This window comes from Choristoneura fumiferana, chromosome Z, assembly GCF_025370935.1.
Source record: "Choristoneura fumiferana chromosome Z, NRCan_CFum_1, whole genome shotgun sequence".
Classification (NCBI taxonomy): Eukaryota; Metazoa; Arthropoda; class Insecta; order Lepidoptera; family Tortricidae; genus Choristoneura; species Choristoneura fumiferana.
Genome location: NC_133472.1, coordinates 7,121,698 through 7,146,486, shown reverse-complemented (window position 1 = coordinate 7,146,486; position 24,789 = coordinate 7,121,698). Strand labels below are relative to the sequence as shown.

Genomic DNA, 24,789 nt, shown 5'->3' with positions numbered 1-24,789 from the left:
AGTGCGGCTCTACCACTAACAATTAACAATATAATTAAATAAAAACAAAAAAATGCTTAGTGCACCTTTCTGAGAATGACCCTAAACTGAAATACTCAATATTTACAAGTCAATTCAATCTAAGGACTGTCAAGTGCGTCATAGAATAATCGTGAGATAGACGTATGCAGTGACAAGTCCGCACTGTTTTCGTGAATTGTCAATCAGTTAAATATACAACTTACGATTCTATGCCAGTCAGACAAGGTTTGTTGTTGCAGTCTGGATACATATTTATGAATCAAACGGCGTATACAAATATTTGCCAAATTGGTGTGGTTATATGTATATGGAACCCATTCATGTATACTTATTTTTGCCTACGAGGTGGATACATTTAAATGGAATTTATTTAAGTATGCAACTTTCTGAAGCATTTTGTGATTACATAATACTGAAACAGTTTAATGAATAACATTTTTTGGTGTCAGTAATAGATACATATTTATGATGAAAATGTGTGGCTACATATTTTTCAAATTTTTTTGTGTATACATACTTTTAGACGTGACTGTACACACAAATAGGTCGCAATTGCGTAAATAAATGGACTATATAAATCGATAGCTTTGTACGCACGACAGCTTTTGATAGGCGTTCAAAATGCATTTTTTTTTCTATAGAAATACGTCGGCAGCGCCGTGGACCTGCTCAAAGTACAGAACCAGCTGTTGTCCACCCACGGCAACGCGTCCCTTTACGCGGCGCTTGGCGCGTACGTCGAGCTGGACGGGTACTACCTGGAGTCCGAGCCTTGTCTCGTGTGCAACAACCCTGAAGTCGCCATGTCCACCATCAAGCTGCCTACCATCAAGGTGAGGGTTGACAGATGACAATGAGGGCTATCGCGTATGAATTCGCCGCTAGAGGCGCTAGTGTAGCGTGAGGTCTCCGAAATGTCAAATCTCATAGTTTTTGGGTGAGCTACGCGGGTTTTATTTATAATTAGAATAATTTTGTGAATATTTTGCAATACCTGAAATTAATTATGGCAAATATGCGTTACGGTGCAATTAAACTCGGAAACTTTTGTCCTCCTTTTTCCGAACAAAACGGGACTACGCAACACTATAGTTGCTCGATATTTTTATGGTACGGTTTTAAGGTGTATTAAATATGATTTTAATCTAAACTTTGTTTTCACGCCCGTAATAACAGACTTTGAAAGCCACATTTAAAAACCTCACGCAACAGTGGCGCCATCTAGAAAGACAATAAACGATAGCCCTCATTGTATCATCAAGTAGCTGAACGATTGCTATAGCGTAGGGTATTTGACACTAACAATCAATTGACATATTTTTTGATGGCAATATGAAGATTTTGTATGGCAATAGCGAGAAAACGTCACTTATTTTGCTAACTCAAACGACCAATTATCGGACGCATCAGCATGGCAGACAAATCAATCTTCTTTATTCCCGCCAGTGCTGGCAGCCAGCGCTGGCTTGTCTTGAAAAACTGTTTATACCAGGCCAATAAAAAGCCAGCGCTGGCTATCATTGAAACTGGCAGCCAGCACTGGCTTCGTCTAAACCTAGCTTAAGAGAAACTCTTGTCATAACGAAAAATCTTCAACAGATCGACTCTAAATTCACGACGACGACGCAAATCGTGAAGCTGGTGAACAGTCACATGATCAGCCGCATTAGTCTCCGCATCGGCGACATAAAGCGCAGCAAGATGGTGCGAAGCATCAACTTCTATTACAACAACAGGACGGTGCAAGCCGTCCAGGAGCTCAAGAACAAACCGGGTGAGTGAAACGCCACTGTACCAGCGTACTTGACATTTGTGCGTAGCTTATGCATAGGATGACGGTGGAAGCATTCTACACTTCCACTGAACGTAGATATAGTTTAGATATAGTTAGTGTTTAGTATTGTAACTAAGGGACCCCATACATCCCTGTATTTCTTTTATTATTATTTTTTGTATTTTTTTCTTTTATTTAATTGTATAATATAGTTTTTAAGTATTTTATTTGTAATTATATTTTTATGAAAAAATGACTTTCTGCCAAGTTTCTTGCGGCGCATTCTTCTTGGCAATGATGGTCTTTCCGAAAGCGCTGGTAATTTAAAAAAATGACGTGTAAAAGTGCCCATTGCGGCCTATTTACTGAATAAATCATTTGAAATTTTGAATTTGAAATTTGCTCTAATGACAATACAATAATATGGTACGATCAAACTGAGGCCGTACTGTCTACGTCAGAGGTTCCCAAACTTATTTCGTCTAACGCCCACTTTGAAAATTAGTTATTTTGTAGTGTCCCCCATTTTATTGTCACCTTAAAAACCTCAATAACATATAAGTCTCGCCTAATGAAAGCACATAGGTGAAGATTTTTTCTCCAGCCTCCGGCGCCTATATGGGGCGTTATCGCCCACTTTGGGAAAGACTGATCTACGTGCAGGTGTGTGCGCTCGCATTCACCAGCTCTTTCTACCCTCACCCTACACAGTGTGACAGAAAAAGCTGGTGGAACTATTGTGGTTCCGAGCGCAGTAGACAATAAGGTCTCTGATCTGATCTTATAAAGCCGGCAGTTAAGCACTGAAACTCCAAGACACCACAACGTAACCTGGCCATGTTTGGGGTTGTTTAAATCGATTTCGATGTACAGTCAACCGATTTGATTCCTAGGCCACCACAGAACCTTGTCATTGTGATATTTTACGTCATCCAATAAGCATTGCTATAGACAAACTAAAATTATTTACTATGTCAAGGTTCTATAGTGGCCTGGAAATTAAATTGGTTGACTGTACACACTTTGACCAAGAATGGTAAATACAGGGTCTGAAGATACTGTAATTTCAAGACGGAACAACGTACCCTAGCCGTGTTTGGTTTTATTAGAATAGTCTTTAGGTAGCACTTTGACCAAGAGCGATATTCAGGGTCTGGTGATGGAACAGTCATGCAGGTTTACCATGAAAGCTTGTTTTTAGTTTTATTAAACCGTTGAAAGCTGTCATTAATTTCCTATTTAGTATTGTTGTACTAGTATGGTTGACATTTTGTCCTCTCTCAGGCATGTGGCACAAGGCGAAGCGCGTGCAACTACAGTCGGGCCAGTCGGAAGTGCGCGTCGACTTCCCGCTGCCAATCGTCGCCTGCAACCTCATGATGGAATACGCCGACTTCTACGAGAACCAACAGGCCACTGGTGAGTGACGCTGTCATGTAGTAACAGTCTGATATTGACACTCTCGAAAATTTGGTAGTTCTGTTAACGAGGCTAATCAAACAGATACAAAATTAAAATTTATTTCCAAGAAGATATCTAAGTCCTGATCTATATCTAAGACTGACGACCTGATAGCCAAGTGGTTAGAGAACCTGACTGAAGCTTAAGGTCCGCCGGGGTTCGATTGCAGGTCGGGGCAGATATTTGTAAGAATAATACGAATGTTTGTTTTCGGCTCTTGGACGTAAAATATGTAGTACCTGGGCGACCGAGTTTTGCTCGGGCTGAAACTCGGTAACAAGCGTTTTCCCAGAGATAAGACCAAGCTAGATCGATTTGTCATCCCCGAAAACACCTACCGAGCCGTTTCCAAAATCCCCGAAATGTGTATATAAGAATTTTTTGTTAGGGCAATTCGTGTCAATTGTAAAAAAAAGACTTATTATAGAATTGATGATATTGTATTCTCAGCGGCACAAAATTTTGCCCAATCTACATACAAAATTACCGGTAACTCCATACATTTGAGGGCCAGGTTATTTGCCTTTTAAAATAAATTAAAGTAAGCGACGAAACGGTTGTTCGCAGGCGAGTCCCTGCAGTGCCCGCGCTGCTCTCAGTCTGTGCCGGCCAACCCCGGCGTCTGCGCCAACTGCGGCGAGAACGTGTTCCAGTGCCACAAATGCCGGTGAGTGTACAAACAAAACAAGTGTTAGTAAGGTTGGACTCGCACGTTCATAATTTTTAGGTCAGAATATGGCGATCAGCTGTGCCGGTGGGAAAATATTCACGTATCTACAAACGATTGAAACGAACACTTGTTCTTATGCTGTCTTGTGTACGTATGTGGCAAAAACAAGCGTCTTTTTCCACGGACACATCGACACATATTCGTATGTGTACCTAAACAACACGTTCAAAAAGTATTTTTATCCGTATTACTCATACTTCCGTGAAAGTTTCTCCACTCGTGAGATCCATTTGGCGTTACAGTATAGCTTGCGATTGGCTTATTTAGTTATTTAAAATCAATCACATACATGACACAAATGTCGAAGTTACCAAACAGATGTCGCGATACTAGCGCCAACTAACCTGTCTCAGAAACCCTAAAGCCGCATTCACATTTTATCTGTCGTGTTGTGTTGTAACGCTCTGTCTCTCTCACTTTCTATAGCTTTGATGCGACACAACACAATACGACAGGTAAATGTGAATGAGGCCTAATTTGTTTTCAATCTCCAGCGCCATAAACTACGACGAGAAAGATCCGTTCCTCTGCCACGCTTGCGGCTTCTGCAAATATGCCAAGTTCGACTACACCCTCACCGCCCGCCCGTGCTGCGCGGTGGACAACATTGAGAACGACGAGGAACGGAAGAAGATGGTGCAGACTATCGGGGCTTTGCTTGACAAGGCCGACCGCGTGTACCGGCAGCTGGTCTCCAACAAGCCTGTGCTTGAGGTGAGTGTACTGTAACTAGAGTTTAGAGTTTTCAGGCGTAGCGTGTATATTGACGACATATCATCTATACAAAGCTGTCTTTCTGTTAAAAATGATTCTCGCAAGCTTGCAAGCTCGCCTGTTTAACGCTCAGGCAGCAATTGCCTACTTCCAGGCTCTAGGTAGGCATTAATGTGTTATTACGTCTTCTATATTTTATAGTTATTTGTGATAATCCTACTAATCCTACTAATCCTACTAATATTATAAATGTGAAAGTTTGTGAGTGAGTATGTTTGTTACTTCTTCACGCTGAAACGGCTGGACGGATTTGGATGAAATTTGGCAAACAGTTAGTATATAACCTGGATTAAAACATAGGATACTTTTTATCCCGATATTCCCACGGGATAGGGGTAAAATCTTGAAATAACAATTGCTAGGCTCAAGCAAGAATCATGAAATTTGGTATGTAGGTGGCTGGACGTCTAGAATAATACATAGGCTACTTTTTATCGCGATGTTCCTACGGGATAGGGATTAAATCTCGAACTAATAACCGCTGGGCTTTGAGTCATGGAATTTGGTATGTAGAAAGCTCGACATCTAGAATAACACATAGGATACTTTTTATCCCGATATTCCCACGGGATAGGGACAAAATCTCGAAATAACAACTGCTGGGCTTAGTCATGAAATTTGGCATGGGTGTTTTAATTTAACGTCAATGAAAACCACGATGTAATTTCCACGAGAATTTAATAAAATCCCGGAATTTCAATTCAACTACTCTATCTAATGATTTACGCGTGCGAAGCCGCGGGTAAACGCTAGTAGTCCTTAAATCTTTAATAAACCATAAACTGTGGCGTTCTATTCCAGTCGCTGGTACACAAGATAAGCGAGCACCGTCTCGAGGGCCGTCCCGGCGACGAGAACAGCAACGCGTCCGCCGCGTCCTTCGGCGGCGCTCAGATCAACCGCGTGATACAGTCGCTCGCGCACAAGTACTGCGTAGACAGCAAGGGGCACTTCGAGGACCTGTCCAAGATCATACAGAAGGTGCTCGCGTGCAGGTAACAGTGGTTTGAACTTTAAAACATAGGTTTAGAATGTACTAGCCTTTGTCTAATGATGGGGGCAGTTGAGGGAAGCAGAAAAGGGTTAATGTTCAGCGTTTTTGCGGCGTTTATTGTCCCCCAAAGAAATGATGCTCAGAGTTATTTTTTTATGGAAAACTAAAGACAGCACCGGTGCTAAGTCTAGTGCGATCAAAATTCATGCGGCTTGTAGTGAGGTAGTAGTGAAGTAGAGTTGTGGATAACGCTCATTCGAGGCTTAAAGACTCTTACTCTTAAGACTCCAGAGTCTTGGGATATTTGAATTGGCTTATTTTATGCGTATGGATGCAAAAAACTGTCTTTGTGGGCTTTGAGTCGTAAAGCCTCGAGAGTCTTTAGGGTTCGAGTCTTTAAGCCTCGAAATGAGCGTTTTCACAACACTATAATGACGTCAAATAATAATGAAGGTAACCGACTGCTTAAAACGCTGGAATATTTACCAAAAACCCGACAGTTAACAAGTCGAGACCAAGGAACGTGGCCTATTTGTGAACCTTCCTTCACTCTATGTTATATTGCAGGAAAGAGCTGGTGGCATACGACAGATCTCAGAGCGAGCAGCTGAAAGGCGACACGTTGCCGGTGTACGCTGGCTTGCTGCAGAACTATGATGGCGATCTAACCAAAGGTCAGTTTTGAGCGATATTACAAATCATTTCCATCCCAGCCTATAAACGTCCCACTGCTGGACACACACTGGCCCCCTCTGAAGTGAGAGAACATGGGCCGTAGTTCCAACGCGGGCCCAGCGCGGATTGGAAACTTGACACACGCTATTGAACGAAGGCTAAAAGACGGGCGAAATATCGCTAGATGGCGTTAGTATCGTGAGGTTTTTTGCCGTTACGGTCTTGCTTGCAATTGGTTAATAACTTAATGAGCCAATTGCAAGCAAGACCGTAACGTCAAAAAATATAACGATAAAAATATAACTATATTTCGCCTATCTTTTAGTTCTCATTACTTCGCAGGTTGTGAAAGTTCTTCACGATGTGTACTCCACATAGGTTGTTTTTTAAACTTGGCTTTGATTTGTACCCCATAAAATCATACTTTTTAATTAACTCAGTAGACGTTTCCATGGCAACAAGCACACAAAAAAATGTATTGACCCAATAGATAAAGTTTTGACAACAAAATAATTAAATATCACGGGACAATTCACACCAATTGACCTAGTCCCAAAGTAAGCTTATGGGTACTAAATATAATTATATTGATTATATAGATAGATACTATACTTTAATACATATTAAACACCCAAGATCCGAGAACAAACATTCGTATTTTTCATACAAATATCTGCTGCGACACGGGAATCGAACCCGGGACCTCAAGCTTCGTAGTCAGGTTCTCTGACCACTAGGCCATTTGGTCGTCTAAACAACACATTGTTGACAATACATTGTTGTTTATCAGAATCCGGTGGCGGCTGCTACGGCTGCTCGTTAGCGTGTGCGGAACACTGTTTGACGCTGCTCCGCGCGTTGGCCTCGCAGCCCGAGCACCGCACCCGGCTCTGCCGCTTCGGTCTGGTGCAGGAGCTGGTGCAACACAACCTGCATCGCGGGACACCGCAGGTAACAAACAAGCGAACGATACAATGTTTAAGACTGTCGCGGTCATTGATATATATATTTTTTTATGATTTGAATTCAGGTTTTGTTCCGCGTAACTTAATATTTCGGCACAATACGGTATTTGACAACTCCTGAATTTGCCATATCTTAATTTTTTTGTGAAAACAGACACAGACAGGATACAGACAGTGTTTAGCGAAGAGAAAACTGAAATTTCTGAAAAATCTATATACCGGTCTCTTTCTCAAACGCTTTTCTCTATGCAGCAAGTATGGCGGTACTGGCGTGTGACGTCACATGCCAGTATGTCTTTCTCTGTCTAATCCTGAATTTCAAACCCTCATAACTTTGTTATTTGTAAAGGTAGCTTAACAATTGTTTCTTTATTCGATAACAGGCATTGTGTAGTTTTAATTTATAAAACGTATACAAAATAGTCAAATGCCGTATTGCATGCGCCATGATCTGGAGACGATGAATATCGAGCTTCTCTAAAATCAAGGTAAACGGAACAAAACTCGAATTTAAATCATAAAATAAGCGAACAAGCTAATGTATAAGTATAACTTGGCTTTAGCTTAGCTGCTTCAATTGAGTAAACCGTTTTATTTATTTCACTATGAGAATGATAACAAATTACTTACATTATGGTCTTCATTTACGTTGTATGTAAAATACTGCAAAGTTTAATGAATCTATACTTATTAGTTAAGATTTTGACATTTTACTAGTGTAAATCCCAATCCCGTGTAAACATCAGGATAAAGAGTAGTTTGTGTTATTTCCTAAATCCCTATTAACGTACAGTCAGTAGCAGAAGTGGATGTCCGGTTACAGTACTCAAAATGATCTAAGTAAGACTCTACTGCTAAGGTAGTAAGAGTTACACCATTTTAAGCACCCTGCCGCACATCTACTTCTGCGGCTGATCCAGTCCAGTCGTTTTTGCGTGAATGTGTAATGAAACGCACACACGCATTCCCAAACATTTGTTTTTATAATGTAACATTTTATTTTTACAACATTTATTACGCACGTTCAGAAACCGGGTTATAAATTTCAAAAAAATTACGAAATGGCAACATTTGTTACTGGCCACTAATGTTCTTTGGAACACATACTAATTTGAATTATCCTGTTCTGTTGACAGTGCCAGGACGAAGTGCGCTCCCTGATCTGTCTGGTGACGCGCGACAACCTGCCGGCCACTGATCAGCTGTGCAATCTGCTCTCGCAGCGCATCACTCTGTCCCTCATGGGGCACGCCGCTTCGCAGGACCTCAACAATTCGGTGAGTTGTATAAAGCAATCTACATCGATGAATGTGCACATGCTTAAGTGCGGCCGTAAGGGCCTCCGCTAACTTGCGCGGCTTGGCGCGAGCGTGGTGTGCTTGTTTCATGTCATCTCAATATGTAGAGCACCGCTGCGTGAGGCGGATCTCTGTTCTATTGAAACAGCACGCCGCGCCAACCCAAGCCGTGTACCTGCGCGAGTTTGCGGAGGCCCTAAGCTATGGGCCTGTCACGATTGATACCCGGTGAAAATTTATTTTGAGCCCTGTACGTTGATATAGTTTTCAAAATAATGACAGAAAGAACTTTGGGCGGGCTCGATCTGTAGAAGCGAAGTTTAAAAATCTTTTATTGTTAATACCGTGGGCATAGCCTACCAATCCCTACAAGCTATATTTAATACAAAAAAACAGCAATAGATGGCACTACTATTAACATTTGTAAATTATAAAATGTGAATAAGCCGTATTAAGTAGAAATATTAAGATTAAAATAAAGACTAGCATATTTTATAAACACAACTTCACATCAACCTTAATTCAACTCCTTAATTTGAAGATAAGAAACACCATAAAAATAATAAATGGAGAATACGAAAGTATAGGCTACATGTGGCTACATTTCAGCTATGAGGCTTTCGTAGTGTTTTGCAATTGTGACGCTAGATGGCGAATAACCGGAATGCGCTTGTTGGGCTTGCCCAGCGCTTGCTCATATTCGTCGAAACTATTTGAGAGAAACATGCCATTCTCTTCTACTGACGTAAATAAGACAGAGACATCATGCGTATCTCTAGTCGTCTAGGCTCAGTTGGTGAGCTTGATGATTGTTGTCAGTGTACCGTATCCTTAGTGTCTCACTAGATGGCAATACGTATCGTGTCATTTGTGTTCTCACTGGTGCCATCTATTGGAAATCGAAGGAAAGAAAAATAGCCAGTTGAATAGCCAGTATTAGGGTGATACCATTTGCTTGTACTAGGTGGTGTCTCTGTTATATATGTACTCTGTGCCGTGGGTAATACCGATCACGCATTAAGAATTGTTTTTGGCTTGAGTTGCTTTAAGGTCCAAATACTATATACTTGATTTTAGTTTTTTTTTGTATGTAAGCTGTGAAACCCTTTCTTCACTTCTCATGCTCGTAAAGTGCGTGTTTATGCTGGATCTAGGCGTCATAAAATCGCCATCAAAGTGAAAATCAGAGTGTAAAACTTGAGCATTAAACCCATTTCCCCCTCGACGTGTCTATCCACCCTCGCCGTACCGGCTCGGGTAGCTATAGAAACTTCTTGGGTGAAATGGCTCGTTTTAGGCTCTTGTTGTACAATCTACTATTTTTGTCAGGTGCGTCCACTGGTGCTGCTGCTGGGCTCGCTGGTGAAGGTCCAGGACGGCGTGGAGTGCTGGGAGGCGCGGCTCCGCTGCGTGGTCAAGCTGTGGGTGTGGTGCTGCCCGGCGCTGACCGACGTGGCCGGCCTGCCGCCCGCCGCCAGCGTGCTGCTGCGGCCGGAGGCGCTCGCCGGCCTGCCCGGCATCAACACGTCCTCGCCCAACTGTGAGTGCCACCAGAGCTCGATTGCGTAAGAGCGTTTTTAAAATTATCGGACGCCGATCGGTATCAAGAGGCAAAGAGGCAAGAAAAATTTATGAAATACTAGCAGTTACCCGCAACTTCGCCCGCGTGGAATTCGGTTATCGCGCTGTTCCCCCGGGAACTGTGCATTTTTCCGGGATAAAAAGTACCCTATGTCACTCTCGCACCCATAAATTATCTCTATACCAAAAACCAAGTCGATCCATCACTCCGTTTCGACATGAAAGACGGACAAACATATAAGCACGCACACTTTCGCATTTATAATATTAGTATGGATGTACCTGTCTTTGATATTGGAGCCGACACCGATATTTTGGAGGCACCATCGGATGCCCGTGGGCTGTCGGACGATAATGTTTGTACGTGTATCAAAAATGTATCTGTGTCCGCAGAGCCCGATGCGTGGCGGTCATTTTGAGCATGGCCGTATCGGAATGATTTTTTCGGAAATATGTTAAAACAGCACATAGCATGTTGGCTGTAGGGTGTCGACCATCGTCTGAAAACGCTCTAACAAAGTGCAAGTAAATAGTATTAGCGATTTTCTATTGAAATCTACTTGACACTACATATTAAGTTGGTACTTGGAGTATTTAATGAGTTCTGATCCAGAGGAGGTTAAAATGAAATATATATATGCAAAGTTTCTCCATTGACAACTATTTCCGAATATTAGTAATAAAAACAGTAACTTCATTAGTAGTGTAAATAGGTTATTAAAATATAAATTTGACTGTGTTGTTTTGTTGCAGCTCACCAGTTTGCGCTGCAACAAGTGGCGCTACCGTGCTTGCGTTATATGCAGCAACTGATGGCGCCGATCCCGCCCGTCGTCTCCGCCAACGGGTCTGATGCCGAACAGCCCAAAGACGCTAAGGTATGGACAACGGTATAGTATGTCTCCCGAGTCACCTATTAAAAGTATGATTTTTATGGGGTGCAAATCCACTAAAAGTTAGGAGTTGTGACAGTTTTAAGTCAATTCCTTCATGGCTCATTGCCTAAGCGTGCTAATGGTATAAATTACAAACATTTTTCTAAATGCATTTGATTCAAATGTAGCCAGCTTTTTATGACCCATAGAATGACCAAAACTCGGTAGACCTCGACGGACAGAGTTGTTTTGACATGTTTTTAATACTTTTCCACTACTCGTGCGCATAATCTACGCATGGTTATCATTTATGCTGGATGGGTGTAGATTGCATAAAAATATATTTTATGCTCCAGTATATAAAGTATAATCTTCGCCTGTAACGAAGGCAATCAGATGCGAAAAGCCACAAGTACTGTAGCCTTATAGAATAAACTTTTTATTTTATGTGTTTCTTTAGTTTTTTTTTAGTCTTTATTATATTTGTCGGCGCGATTGATATAAACGCCATCTAGCGGCAGCGGTTTAAAACATTTAGTTTGTTTTGATCGTAAGCGCAGCATTTCTACCTGAGTTATACGCCCTCTAGTGAGGCTCCATGTAACTATCGTTGGAATTCAGTCCGTGAATCAGGGGATGTCAGGCGAGAGGTGGGGGTTGTTATTGTGGGATAATTGAGTCACTTTGGTTCCCGCCGCCGAGCCGCCTGGTCGTCTAATTGGTGAGCGTATCACACCTGAATCACTTTTCTCTTTTAATTTATATTGTGTGTCCTCTTACTGCTACCCTCATTTAAAGTTCTGAATTATTAACTGTCTTTCTCGATTTGTATTTGTGTGCTTGTTTCGACAATGGAGGGCCAAGACGATTCTGATGACGAGGGCCGTGCTTCGCCCATACTACATCGTTCTAAATCCGACATCAGAGGTGAGAATCAGCAATCCCAATCGCGCGCTAATATGACCCAGCCAGTTCCTGACTTAACAAACGGCTCCGAGTCTGGCCGTATTTTGTCATCGTTGGCCGCTATATTAGAAAAGTTGACAAATCAACAACAAGAAAACTCGAATACAAATAAAGAGCTTTTAGCAGGTATACTATCAAAGGCAGCGACTTCGACGCAACGACCACGGTTAAGCGACATTTATATTGCACCATATAATCCCGATGGGGATGTTCCTGTGAGAGACTGGTGCGAGCACGTGGATCGAGCGAAAGAACATTGGAATCTCACCGACTACGAGATTTGTACCAAAATCGCTGGATTACTACAAGGCCGTGCGAAAACACTTGGAGACACGTGGTTGGTAAAATCTCCATTGTGGAAGGACATGCGTGAAGCATTAGTGCAAACATTTGAACCCGAAGCGCGGTATTCGAATGATGTTCTCAAATTGCGGAATTTCAAATTTGACTTGTCAAACCCAGCCGAGTCAATAACAAAGGCATGGAATATCTGGAAGCGAATAGTTAGTGGAGATAAAGAAAAAGATGCCGTTGAAGCTGTTATAGGCTGTATTGACCACGAGTATTTACGTTTACGCTTAATATCAAGCAAATGCTCTACTGTACCGGAATTAATTTCGGTTGCGTCAACTACGAAGTCACGAGAGATTCGTAGTGGGGAACCACCAGCTAAACGACCCAGATTTCGTACTAACCGCGAGGAAACACTAGTGTGTTATAAATGTGGCAAGGCGGGGCATATTCAACCGAATTGTCCTAATAAAGTGAGTGAACCGAAATCCTTGCTAACCACTAGTAACGTGTCATCCGATTCAAAACAGGTAGAAAAACCTCCACAAAGTGTACCTACTGTGGAAAATTAGGACATACAGACGCCGTCTGTTTCAAGAAAATAAAAGATGACGGCGATAAAATATCGTTAGCTCAAATTCATCCAAATATATCGACTCCAATGCAAGTTACAGTTAATCAACAAAAATTGATTGCTTTATTCGATAGTGGGGCAGACCGTTCCCTCATACGAAAGTCATTAAGCTTTTCTTTGCCTGGGAAGCGTCAAGACTATCCTTTGATGTTGCAAGGGTTAGGAACAGGTATGCCCGTTCTATCTTGTCAACGCGTTACCCTTTTGTGTGAGATAAATTCAATTTTAGTTGAAATTGATTTCCATGTGGTAGAAGACCATGAAATTCCCTGTGAGCTTCTAATAGGATCAGAAATCGTAAAAATGCCAGGATTATCAGTAAATGTCGCGAGTAGCGGCGCTACATTGATGCGAACTGCTCAGGTACTGATTGCCGAACATGGTGGCGACTTTATTGAGAATTTGGACACCGATCTCACCGATGTAGAGGAGATACGCGACCTGAAGTCAATCCTACAAAAAAACAGACATGTGTTCGCTACAGGAATACCAAAGACTAGGGTAACCACCGGTCACATGGATATTCAGCTAAAAGACCCTACGAGAGTTGTATCTCGAAGGCCATATCGAATGGCACCGATTGAGCGTCAAAAGGTAAAATCCATTGTTGAAGATCTTATTGCTAACGGCATAGTCCGAGAGAGCACTTCTGAGTTCGCTAGCCCCGTACTCCTTGTAAAAAAGAAAAATGGCGATGACAGAATGTGCACAGATTATAGGGAGTTAAACAATAACACCGTACCGATCAAATTCCCTTTGCCTATTATTTCTGATCAAATAGACAGATTATCAGACGCCGCGTATTTTATTTGTCTTGATATGGCTCAAGGTTTTTACCAAATACCTATCAAGGAAGAATCGATCGCAAAAACGGCGTTTATCACCCCTGATGGGTTGTTTGAATACGTTATGATGCCTTTCGGGTTAATGAATGCACCTGCCGTATTCCAGCGTTCGATAATGGCAGCATTACGTCCGTTCCTAGATGACATACTAATTTATATGGATGACGTCCTTATTAAATGTAAAACTTTTGCAGAAGGCATAAAGATGTTAGATCGAGTCTTAGACGCACTGCATAACGCCGGCTTTGCGGTAAATCCAAAAAAAATGCGTATTCTTTAAACGATCTGTGGAATATCTTGGCAATGTGATTTCACAAGGTACGGTTAAACCAAGTCCCAGAAAGGTGGAAGCTTTAGAAAAATCCCCAGTACCGACCTCTGTAAAGCAAGTCCGACAATTTTGCGGTTTGGCTGGCTACTTTCGGCGTTTTATACCGTCTTTTTCAGAACGCATGATTCCACTTTACAATTTAACGAAAAAAGACGCTAAATTTAACTGGACGGCTGAATGTGAAAGTGCCAGACTAGATATAATCAGACGCTTAACCTCTATTCCCGTATTAACGATTTTCGCGGAGGATTTGCCCATTGAACTTCATACAGACGCCAGCAGCACGGGCTTGGGAGCCGTCTTGATTCAGATAAAGGAGGGACGGCAACACGTTGTGGCGTACATGAGTATGAGAACTACAGAACCCGAAAGCCACTACCATTCTTACGAGTTGGAGACTCTCGCAATAGTCCGAGCTGTCAAACATTTCAGACAGTACCTATACGGCAGGAGTTTCACTATTGTCACTGACTGTAATGCCATTAAGTCTTCGCAACAGAAACATGAATTGCTTCCAAGAATACATCGATGGATGGCTTACCTTCAACACTACGACTTTAAAATCGAATATCGTCAGGGATCTCGAATGAAGCATGCGGACTTCTTCAGCCGCAACACAGCCTGTATCAATTTAGCTAGTAACGTTGATACGTGGCTTGTTGTTGAACAGAGGCGTGATGTAGAATTAGCCGCAATTATAAAAGAGTTGGAACGCGGTGATGAAGTTAATAACTACCGCCTGCTGGATAATGTATTGCAACGCCGCGATCAGGAAGAAGAACCTGGAAAAAGCCATTGGAAGAAAGTAATCCCAAAACGTATCAATGGAGTATCATTAATGCTTACCACACAGCATTGAAGCATTTCGGGTGGGAGAAGACACTTGCAAAGCTACGCGAAGTTTACTGGTTCCCAGAAATGTCTAATATTGTCAAGCAATTTGTAAACAACTGTGTCATATGCAAACTAGCAAGGGACCATCTGGAGCAAAACAAGTACAGATGTACCCAATAGAAAAGCAACCAATACCGTTTCAAACGGTACACATCGACATGACAGGCAGGCTGACTAAACGAAATGCCAAACACGAATATGTCGTTGTGATAATCGACGCTTACACCAAGTATACTTTGTTGACGTATGCTACCAATAAAACCGCTATATCAATGTTAAGCGCTCTCAAAAAGCTTGTTGCACTATTTGGAGCACCCAAACAAATCATCAGCGACCAAGACACAGCTTTTAAAGCAGAATTTGAAGCATATTGCAAAGAGCATGGCATTTATCAACACTTTATAGCACCAGGAGTCAGCAGGTCCAATGGTCAAGTGGAACGAATGATGACCGTTGTGAAAAACGGACTGACTATTATTCGTAACTACGAAACTGACGACTGGAAGAAAGGCCTTGATGCTCTACAGTTAGCAATTAATTGTACAAAAAACAAAACTACAAATGTGTGTCCACTGAAAGCCTTGACTGGCAGAACATGCGCCGTACCTGCAGAATTAATTTGTTTAATAGACGAAGCAGAAGGTAGCGTGGATCGTACACAGCTGGATAACTACATGCGCAAGAAAATAGAAAAGCGAGGTTTAGAGGATAAGAAGAGATTTGACAAAGGTAAAGCACGTGTGACTAGATTTGAAAAAGGTGAAATCGTATTATTTAAAACAAACCCAAGAACTCAAATTGGGCTTGACTTGAAGTACCCAGAAGCTTATGAAATCTGGAAAATATTACCCAACGACCGCTATCAGATTAAAAAGATGACTAGCAAGGGAAGACCCAAAAAGGTTGCTCATGACCAGCTCCGCCTGGCACCAAAACCAGGAAATTGTGGTAGCCAAATAACCGTGTCGGCGAGTGAAATACCTACTCTAGAAAATAATGATACCAGTGAGCGGGTGAGTGAAGTTACTTCACAACAGGAATAACAAAATGTATAGGAAAGCAACGTGATGACGTTCTCTCCTTACTGGTTTTGCTATATCCGATTGACATTTAAATTACTACATATTTTCACACTGTCAAACTGCCTAAATGTTCGATTCCTGATTTTGTCCGGTTAATCAAATTGACTAATACAGTAATTAACTAATCATTCTTTGTTTGTTAAAATAATTTAAATATTTTAAAAGTGAAAATTTAAACCGGTTTCTTGTTTGTTGCATAAGTGTTTATACTCTTAAAAATAGCAATAATTTAAAAGTTAGAATTTTTATTATTAATCTTATTCACAGTGCTAAGCGCTTCGCAACGAAAATTACCTTAAATTATTTTAAAAGTGAAAATAGAAACCTGTTGCTTGTTTGCTACCTAATCACAACTAAAATTGTTTGTTTGTTTTTAAAATTAGCAATAATTCAACAGTTACAACTTTTAAAGTGCTTCGAAAATTATCTTTCTACATGTGTGCTATTTATTAGTAACATAAAGCCATAGGTTGTTAAAAGATTGATTGTATTAACGAAATTTAAGTAACAGTTTGTGTTTCCTTTAAGTTAAATGCTACCTACATAATCAGTGAAAAGGTATAAAAACTAATCAAACGAAATATTCAATAAAAGTTATTAAGATAGCAAATTGATTGAAGTTCTTATTTCAACTTAATTTACACAAAATAAAGTCTCGTTGAGGACAGGGGCCTCCATGTAAGTTTGAAGTCGTGTTGAGGACAAGGGCCTCCATGTTAGTTTGAAGTCGTGTCGAGGACAGGGGCCTCCATGTTAGTTTGAAGTCATGTTGAGGACAGGGGCCTCCATGTTGACAGTCTTAAGCCTTGTTGAGGACAGGGGCCTCCATGTTGATTGGTTAATCTCGTGTTGAGGATAGGGGCCTCCATTTTGATAGTTGGAGTTATGCTAAGGTGAGGACAGGAGCCTTCGTATAATCCATCATTGGTTAATGCCAGGCTGGCCGAGTGGTTTTTGGGTATTATCCGTGGAAAGCCTGTCGAGCGCGACATGCAGCAGGACGGCCGTGTCGGCGCGATTGATATAAACGCCATCTAGCGGCAGCGGTTTAAAACATTTAGTTTGTTTTGATCGTAAGCGCAGCATTTCTACCTGAGTTATACGCCCTCTAGTGAGGCTCCATGTAACTATCGTTGGAATTCAGTCCGTGAATCAGGGGATGTCAGGCGAGAGGTGGGGGTTGTTATTGTGGGATAATTGAGTCACTTTGGTTCCCGCCGCCGAGCCGCCTGGTCGTCTAATTGGTGAGCGTATCACACCTGAATCACTTTTCTCTTTTAATTTATATTGTGTGTCCTCTTACTGCTACCCTCATTTAAAGTTCTGAATTATTAACTGTCTTTCTCGATTTGTATTTGTGTGCTTGTTTCGACAATGGAGGGCCAAGACGATTCTGATGACGAGGGCCGTGCTTCGCCCATACTACATCGTTCTAAATCCGACATATTGTATAATACTAATTCAATAAAACTATAAAATAAATTCACTAAAATAAAAAACTTGCAAGTTGATTCGCATTTCTCGCATTCGAAGTGAAAAGCAGGCTGTCTATCAAACTTCGCCTTTGGCTCGCATTTATTTTTTACTTTTATCTTAAATATCCACCTTCGAATAGGTACGAGTAGAGCGGACTCCGTGCGGACTCAATTTAACGCTCAACGATCGGCTGCAAGGAAGTACGGCCCACTGAACCTTCATGAAGTTAATCATTGAAAGTTAAACTAAGTTTGCTCCGCTCGCAGTGGAAGGTGGAATTGGTCTCATGCATGCACTGTTTCCAGGAGACGGCGGCGGTCCCGGCGACGGGCGCGGGCGGCGCGTCGGGCGCGGCGGGCGCGCTGGCCGCGTCCACGGGCAACGTGGTCGTGGACCTCGCCGGCTGGCTGGCGGGCCGCGTGCCACACAGCGAGTGGCGCCGGCTGGTGGCGCCGCCCGCAGACCCGGTGGCGCCGCCGCCGCGCGACGCACACCTCGCGCACAAGTACCTGGCGCGCTGGCGGGAACGGGTCAGTACTACATACAACACTGGTGTTTACCCGCGGCTACGCACGCGTAAATCATAAGATCCCGCAGATGAATTGAATTCCAGAAGTTTTCTATGTTGCGAGAGAGTGGTCTGCAAGTTCAGCGTGCACGTTTGGAGTTCTCTGTTATATTCATGCTAGACCGAGACCATCGTCGTATGCGTATAGATCGCAGAATTCCAGACCGCTCTCTGTCTGCAAAGACTAATGTGAATGTTGGTATGTGTGTAGTTCGTCAAAAAAAAGTATTGACATTCTTAAATTGTGAACGAATTTTTCCTCAAACATTCTTAGTTTGGAATACAAAGTATCGAACTGGCCATGTCGGAATCGTTCACTAAAATTATTGGATGCAATACAGCAGCTGTCAAAAGTTTTTGTTAAGCTAAATCTATCCTTTGTTTGTACAGATGCTGCTATCCCACGGCATGCGGCCGCTTTCGCTCGAGGACGGCGGCTGGCTGCGGCCGGTGATGTTCGAGCCGAGCTCTCGCATCGCGCGCGACACCGCCTGCCAGATGGTCAGGTCGCTGTGCGACTCATACGAGCGCAGCAAGGCGGTGAGTGCCGGTCAATGAACTTTAAGCCACGTGAATCTTTTTAGGGCCTACGCTAACTGGCGCGGGTGCACGGTGCGGTGCATGTAAAATCCGTTATACGCGACGCGTGCAGTTAACGCTGTTCATACTATTGTTCAATAGGCGTGTGACAATGTGTACTGGACGAGGGAAAAGACAGGATCAGGGTGGTACTCACGGCTGATGTGGGTCGGTCCCAGCACACAATTATCCAAAATAGTTCGTGGTCTCGTCACGGGCCCGGACTGATGTCTATCGGCGGACACACACACTATTCACAAGGCAGTTCACAAAACATAGAATTTAGCCAAATTTCTGGCTCAGTCAAGTGACGCGCGCGTTCAGTTCGGTATCCGGAAGCACAGTGATCCGGCGCTTGTCGTAGAGTAGGTACGGGGAATAGCGGGTAGTTTGATTTTACGAGGATGAGGGTACAGGATAATCACACATTGTCACAGGCGTCCACCCGCTCCGTGCAAACCGCGTCAGCTTGTTCTGCCCTTATTCTGGTATTTCTGTTGTTACTGAAAGCTGGCGCGTACAGAGCCCGACCAAAGATTGGGTTTTCAATAGCAGCAGTTGTGGCGACTGCAATGGAATTGCAAACAAAAATGTATTTGTAGTCGGCAGCTGCCATTTAGGCAGTTTCAATACAGTCGGTCTGTACTTTTCGTTAAGTATTGTTGGTGGATCATCCAACATTTTTAAACACTAACATATTATTCACATTCCAAGTCGGTGGCCGTTGTAAGAAAGCTATTCTTATTCACAATTATTTCCAGGTACTCATCTTGCTTACAAGCTTTCTGCCTGAAGTCGGAACGGCAGGCGAAGCGAGCGAGCAATTCTTACAGCTTTACCAAAGTAAGTACTTCTGTTGAGCTTCCAAACGTTGTCTTTCACTTTGAATTTAACATTCGTCAGTGTTTATCTGTCACTTTGACATTTGCTTTTGCCAGACACACAGTCATTGGCGTGCATTAGGTCGATTCTTGGGTAGGCAGTTGGTAGCTTGCGGCGCAGTAACGCGCCACCAGCACTAGCGTTGCCTACTTAATGCACCCCATAGCACAAAGTTAAGAAATATACGTAGTTTTAGCGCTGTTTCATCACTCATTGATTTTATTTGACGGATAAATGTGATGTTGTCTCAGTCTATTCGAGCTAAACAAACAGAGACGGCATCACATCACAACAGGGGGTAAAAGTTGTAATTAAGTTTATGGACCTTGTGTGATAGTAATAATCCCAGCCTATATACGTCCCACTGCTGGGCACAGACCTCCTCTCAGAATGAGAGGGCTTGGGCCGTAGTTCCCACTCGGGCCCAGTGCGAATTGGGAACTTCACACACACCATTGAATTGCTTCGCAGGTTTGTGCCGGTTTCCTCCGATGTTTACCTTCACCGTAAAGCTCGTGGTAAATTTCAAATGTAACTTCGCACATGAATTCTGAAAAACTCAGAGGTGCGAGCCGTGGTTTGAACCCACCATCCTCTGCTTGAGTGGCCATAGGTGTGTGATAGTATAATGACATAATTTATCATATCATATCACGTCAACCATTACACCGCGGAACATTATCCCAAAGCTGGTTCTGATTTGTCGCGTCACTTGCAGGTTTGGCGTCCGAAGCGCCGTGGAAACAGTTCCTGGCGCTGCGAGGTGTGCTCCAACAGATCGCGGACCTCATGACGAAAGAGATTGAACAGTTGCACCGGCTTGAAGAGACCACACTGACCTCGGATCTGGCACAGGGTAGGCTTTCATCAACATCATTATCAGCCGTTGCCAGCCGGAGCCATATGGGTTCCTCCCCAAATAGGCACGAAACTTAAGAATGACTCCTCTTGCGTGTTAAAGTTCCACGTGACGTCACAAGCCCCACTCTTCAACTTTACCGGGCTATATCTTCATAATTTTTTTTATTGACAGAAGAGAAAATGTGTCCGATATTTTTTGAAAATCTAACTGCCGCATTAATTAGATTTTTTAAGACAATAGCTTTTTTATGCCTTTTTAATGACTTTATGTTCCACGACTGGACTCTTAATTATTTAAAAGCCTATAGAGGTGTCCCACGGTTGGGCATAGGGCTCCCCCCATGTCCTCCACTCGACCCGGAGTTAAGTGATTTGGGACCAGTTGCGAAGTAAGGCTTCAACCCGCCATCGACGCCTGGGCTTGCCACGCCGCCGAAGTCCGTTTTGTGGTATCCAGTCTGTGGCTATTTTAGCCCACCTAATTGGTTTCATACGTCTGACGTGGCCTGCCCAGTCCCATTTCAGCCTGGCAGTCTTTGTACCCACATCAGCAAAGCGTGTTTTGGAGCGCAATACAGAGTTTTGGATCCGGTCAACCCGTATCACATACTGCGCTCTACTGGTGGCTCTTATAGCTAAATAAACTTCTAAATGCTTTTGTGGGATGCATAACTTTTTACTCGCGAATCTCTTAGTATACACCGTGTATAGTAGCGAGACCGAAATATCTTTCATCTCCGCCTAGACAACGTAAGTTCAGTATAAATAGAAGCTTTGCTCGAAGCTACACATTTTTCTTTATCAGGATACGCCCTGAAGCGGCTGACGGAGCTGCTGGCAATGTTCCTCGAGGAGAGCGGCGCGCGGCGCACGTACAAGGGGCGGCTCGTGGGCGCCGTGCTCGGCGGTTACCTGTCGCTGCGGCGGCTCGTGGTGCAGCGCACGCGGCTCACCGACGACACGCAGGAGAAGCTGCTGGAGCTGCTGGAGGAGATGACCACAGGTGGGTCCCGGAGGCCACATTGCTTAGTTTAAGTTATTAACCCCCCGTTTCACCATCCATTGATTATATTTATCTGACGGATAGAATGTGATGCCGTCTCCGTTTGTTTTGTTCGAATAGACGCAGACGGCATCACATTTATCCGTCAGTTAAAATTAATCAATTGGTGGTGAAACAGCCCCTTAATCTCTTGTCTGCGTATGATAAAGATCCATACCAAATTTAAGACAATTTTTTTAAAATTTAAATCGGCAGAATTTGTACTTAAATCAAAAGTTTTTTTTTATGGTCATTATATTTAACCCATTATAAATTGCCTGCTGGAATTGATTGACAAAACTTATTCCACCCATAGGCACGGAGACGGAGACCGCCGAATTCATGGCGGTCTGCATAGAGACAGTCCAGAAGTACCCGCTACACGACTACCGCACGCCCGTGTTTATCTTCGAGCGTCTCTGTTCCATCATCTACCCGGAAGAGAACGACGTCGGCGAGTTCTTCCTGACGCTAGAGAAGGATCCGCAACAGGAAGACTTTCTACAAGTGAGTGTTCCTCCAGTGGCGTAGTGTCAGATATTTTCGTGGTAAAGCCTAAGCAAAGATCGCATATATGTTTCATAAATCATGCATGTCCTGTTGTCCTCTTTTGTAAATATTGGGTAAGCCGATGGGAATAGATATCTATGGACGCTTCGCCATTGGTTCCTACGGGGGATTTAGAATGAAGTACTATTTTGACGGCATATTGAATATCAGTCATTTCATTAGTATCCAGATTTAGTGCAGCTGGAAGCTTAAAAAATAGTTTTATAATAAGTCTTCATCATCATCATCATCCCAGCCTATATACGTCCCACTGCTGGGCACAGGCCTCCTCTCAGAACAAGAGGGCTAACAAGAGGGCAAGAGGGTTATAATAAGTGATCGACTTTATTAATTTATTTTATTGTGACCAAGTGAACCATCCCTTTGAACGCTACTGTTTCATACCAAAGTCCTCACCTCGACACCATGGTACTATATAATGCCATAAGCCAAATGTAAACTGGATACTGTTTTGCAATACTGAGTCAACCCACAGTCATTTTGCAATACAATGTCAACTGTAAAAATCCTTTTCCAAGGGGCTGTTTCACCATCCATTGATTAGTGTTAACTGGCGGTTAGGTGTGATGCCGTCTCTATTTGTTTTGTTCGAATAGACGGAGACGGCATCACATTTAACCGTCGCTTAACGCTAATCAATGGATAGTGAAACAGCTGCTAAGAGTAATGTATTGCAGAATTAATCGGGGTTAACACACTATTGCTTAACAGCATCTAACTTAGAGCATACACACACATGTAGGTTGCTGTACATACATGTTGTACGGTCAAAAAATGTTATATTATATACGTTACCAAGACGTCAAAAATATCTATACACCTTTATGCCACTTAACATAAGGTCGATGTATACATATTTTGACTCTATGGATGTGTATATTTTTGCATTCGACTGTACTTATAACGCCTGACGCCATTGACCGATATTAGGCACGACAATTCTTGACAACTTTAACCTCTTGAGGCTCACCATATAAATATAAAAAAATGACAAAACAAATAGAATCTTTGCTTCGGAAATAAAGTTAAACTGTAGTGATGGAAAATAACAGAGAACACTTTGTTACAATGCCATAGGTTTGTAATTCCCTTGATTTTTTTGTCTACATTCTATTGCACATTTGGGCCGCACGAGGTTAGGTTAGCGTTCAAGAGGTTCATCGTATCGTTCTCCTCAGGGCCGCATGCTCGGCAACCCGTACTCCTGCCTAGAGCCCGGCATGGGCCCGCTGATGCGCGACGTGAAAAACAAGATCTGCACCGACTGCGAGCTGGTCGCGCTGCTCGAAGACGACAACGGCATGGAGCTGCTCGTCTGCAACAAGATCATGTCGCTGGACTTGCCCGTCAAGGAGGTCTACAAGAAGGTGGGTGGACGTTAAAACCTGTGCCTTATTACGCAGTGGCCGACAATAGGCTATCGCCCTGCCCTTGTCGCCTACAGACAGCTCTTGTTAAAAAAAAAAACTTTTTACGGTCTAAATAAATGATGGATGACAAGAAGTAGATTTTCACTCAAATGTCTTTTAATTTTCGCTCCTATTTTATAAAATTACACCGAACAAATGATTTTATTTTCCAAATCCTAGTATTCCTATTCTTTAAATGATTTCTTACGCCGACAGGCACTTCATAGTTTGTGATCCTGTTAGTTTATCACCTAATTTTACTTATGCGACGCAATAAATTAATCTGATTTTGAAGTTTACTATTTTATACTTTCGCTTTTTGGTGCTCAATAATTTGTTTTTGGTAAGAAATTCTAATGTTTATTACATTTGTCGCCGTTTACATCACGGTCACCCTTAACGTGCCCCAGGTGTGGTGCACGTCCGGCGAAGGCGTGGACGCGATGCGCGTCGTGTACCGCATGCGGGGCCTGCTCGGCGACGCCACAGAGGAGTTCGTGGAGACGCTTTCGCAGACCAACGCGGAGGCGGTCGACGACGAACAGCTCTATCGGATGGCGAACGTGCTCGCCGATTGCGGTCAGTGACCTTTAACACTAGTTACTAGCAACAGGCTTCACTTATTGTAAACTTTGCTGAGTCACCTGAAAAGGCAGTAAAATCCACACGCAGAGTAGGTAAGAAGGAGTGCGACGTGGGTGATGTCGAAGATAGTTCAGAACAGTATCTGGCATAGGTTAGGTTTAATAGATACGATCAACTGACATGTCATTGGCATAAAGCATGGTTTCTCAAACTAGGTTAGGTTAGGTTACACGTTAGGTTAGGGTACACGGTACGAGAAAAATTTACATACGAGTAATTCCCCATAATTTTAACCCTTTCCCAAGCATAGTGCATATCACATAAATGCATACAAATATTCGACCTTGGTTAATTTACAATATGGTACAAAATCAGTATCGTTAAAAATACTTTTTAAATTTCTCATCAGTTAATTATATTTCACAGCTTCATTCTTAGCGATTAGGTTCACATATTGTAGTTGGGCTCCACGCTACAGCCTTGCACGGATTTTAAAGAAAGTAGGGTAATTTTTAAAACCCTACTGACAACACTTTTTTCGTCCCGATCTTCCCCTGTCCTCCGGCGCCGACGTTCATTCTGTGTTCCGTGCTCATAGCCTTCGCACGTTCCACCATCCAATAATA

The 24,789-nt window shown here is 42.8% G+C and overlaps 1 protein-coding gene across 1 annotated transcript in view; it reads left to right on the top strand.

Moving 5' to 3' along the window:
* LOC141440747 (E3 ubiquitin-protein ligase UBR4-like) overlaps window positions 1-24,165 on the top strand; it is a 102,751-nt gene extending 78,586 nt beyond the window's left edge. The window contains 19 exon segments of the mRNA XM_074105296.1: window positions 663-854; window positions 1,621-1,795; window positions 3,080-3,214; window positions 3,824-3,923; window positions 4,481-4,700; window positions 5,562-5,755; window positions 6,322-6,428; window positions 7,220-7,380; window positions 8,531-8,671; window positions 10,022-10,232; window positions 11,027-11,151; window positions 17,973-18,197; window positions 18,626-18,775; window positions 19,576-19,657; window positions 20,415-20,552; window positions 21,363-21,560; window positions 21,916-22,106; window positions 23,348-23,536; window positions 23,989-24,165. Coding sequence (XP_073961397.1) covers window positions 663-854; window positions 1,621-1,795; window positions 3,080-3,214; window positions 3,824-3,923; window positions 4,481-4,700; window positions 5,562-5,755; window positions 6,322-6,428; window positions 7,220-7,380; window positions 8,531-8,671; window positions 10,022-10,232; window positions 11,027-11,151; window positions 17,973-18,197; window positions 18,626-18,775; window positions 19,576-19,657; window positions 20,415-20,552; window positions 21,363-21,560; window positions 21,916-22,106; window positions 23,348-23,536; window positions 23,989-24,165 — 3,111 coding nt within the window.
* The last annotated feature ends 624 nt before the right edge of the window (window positions 24,166-24,789 follow it).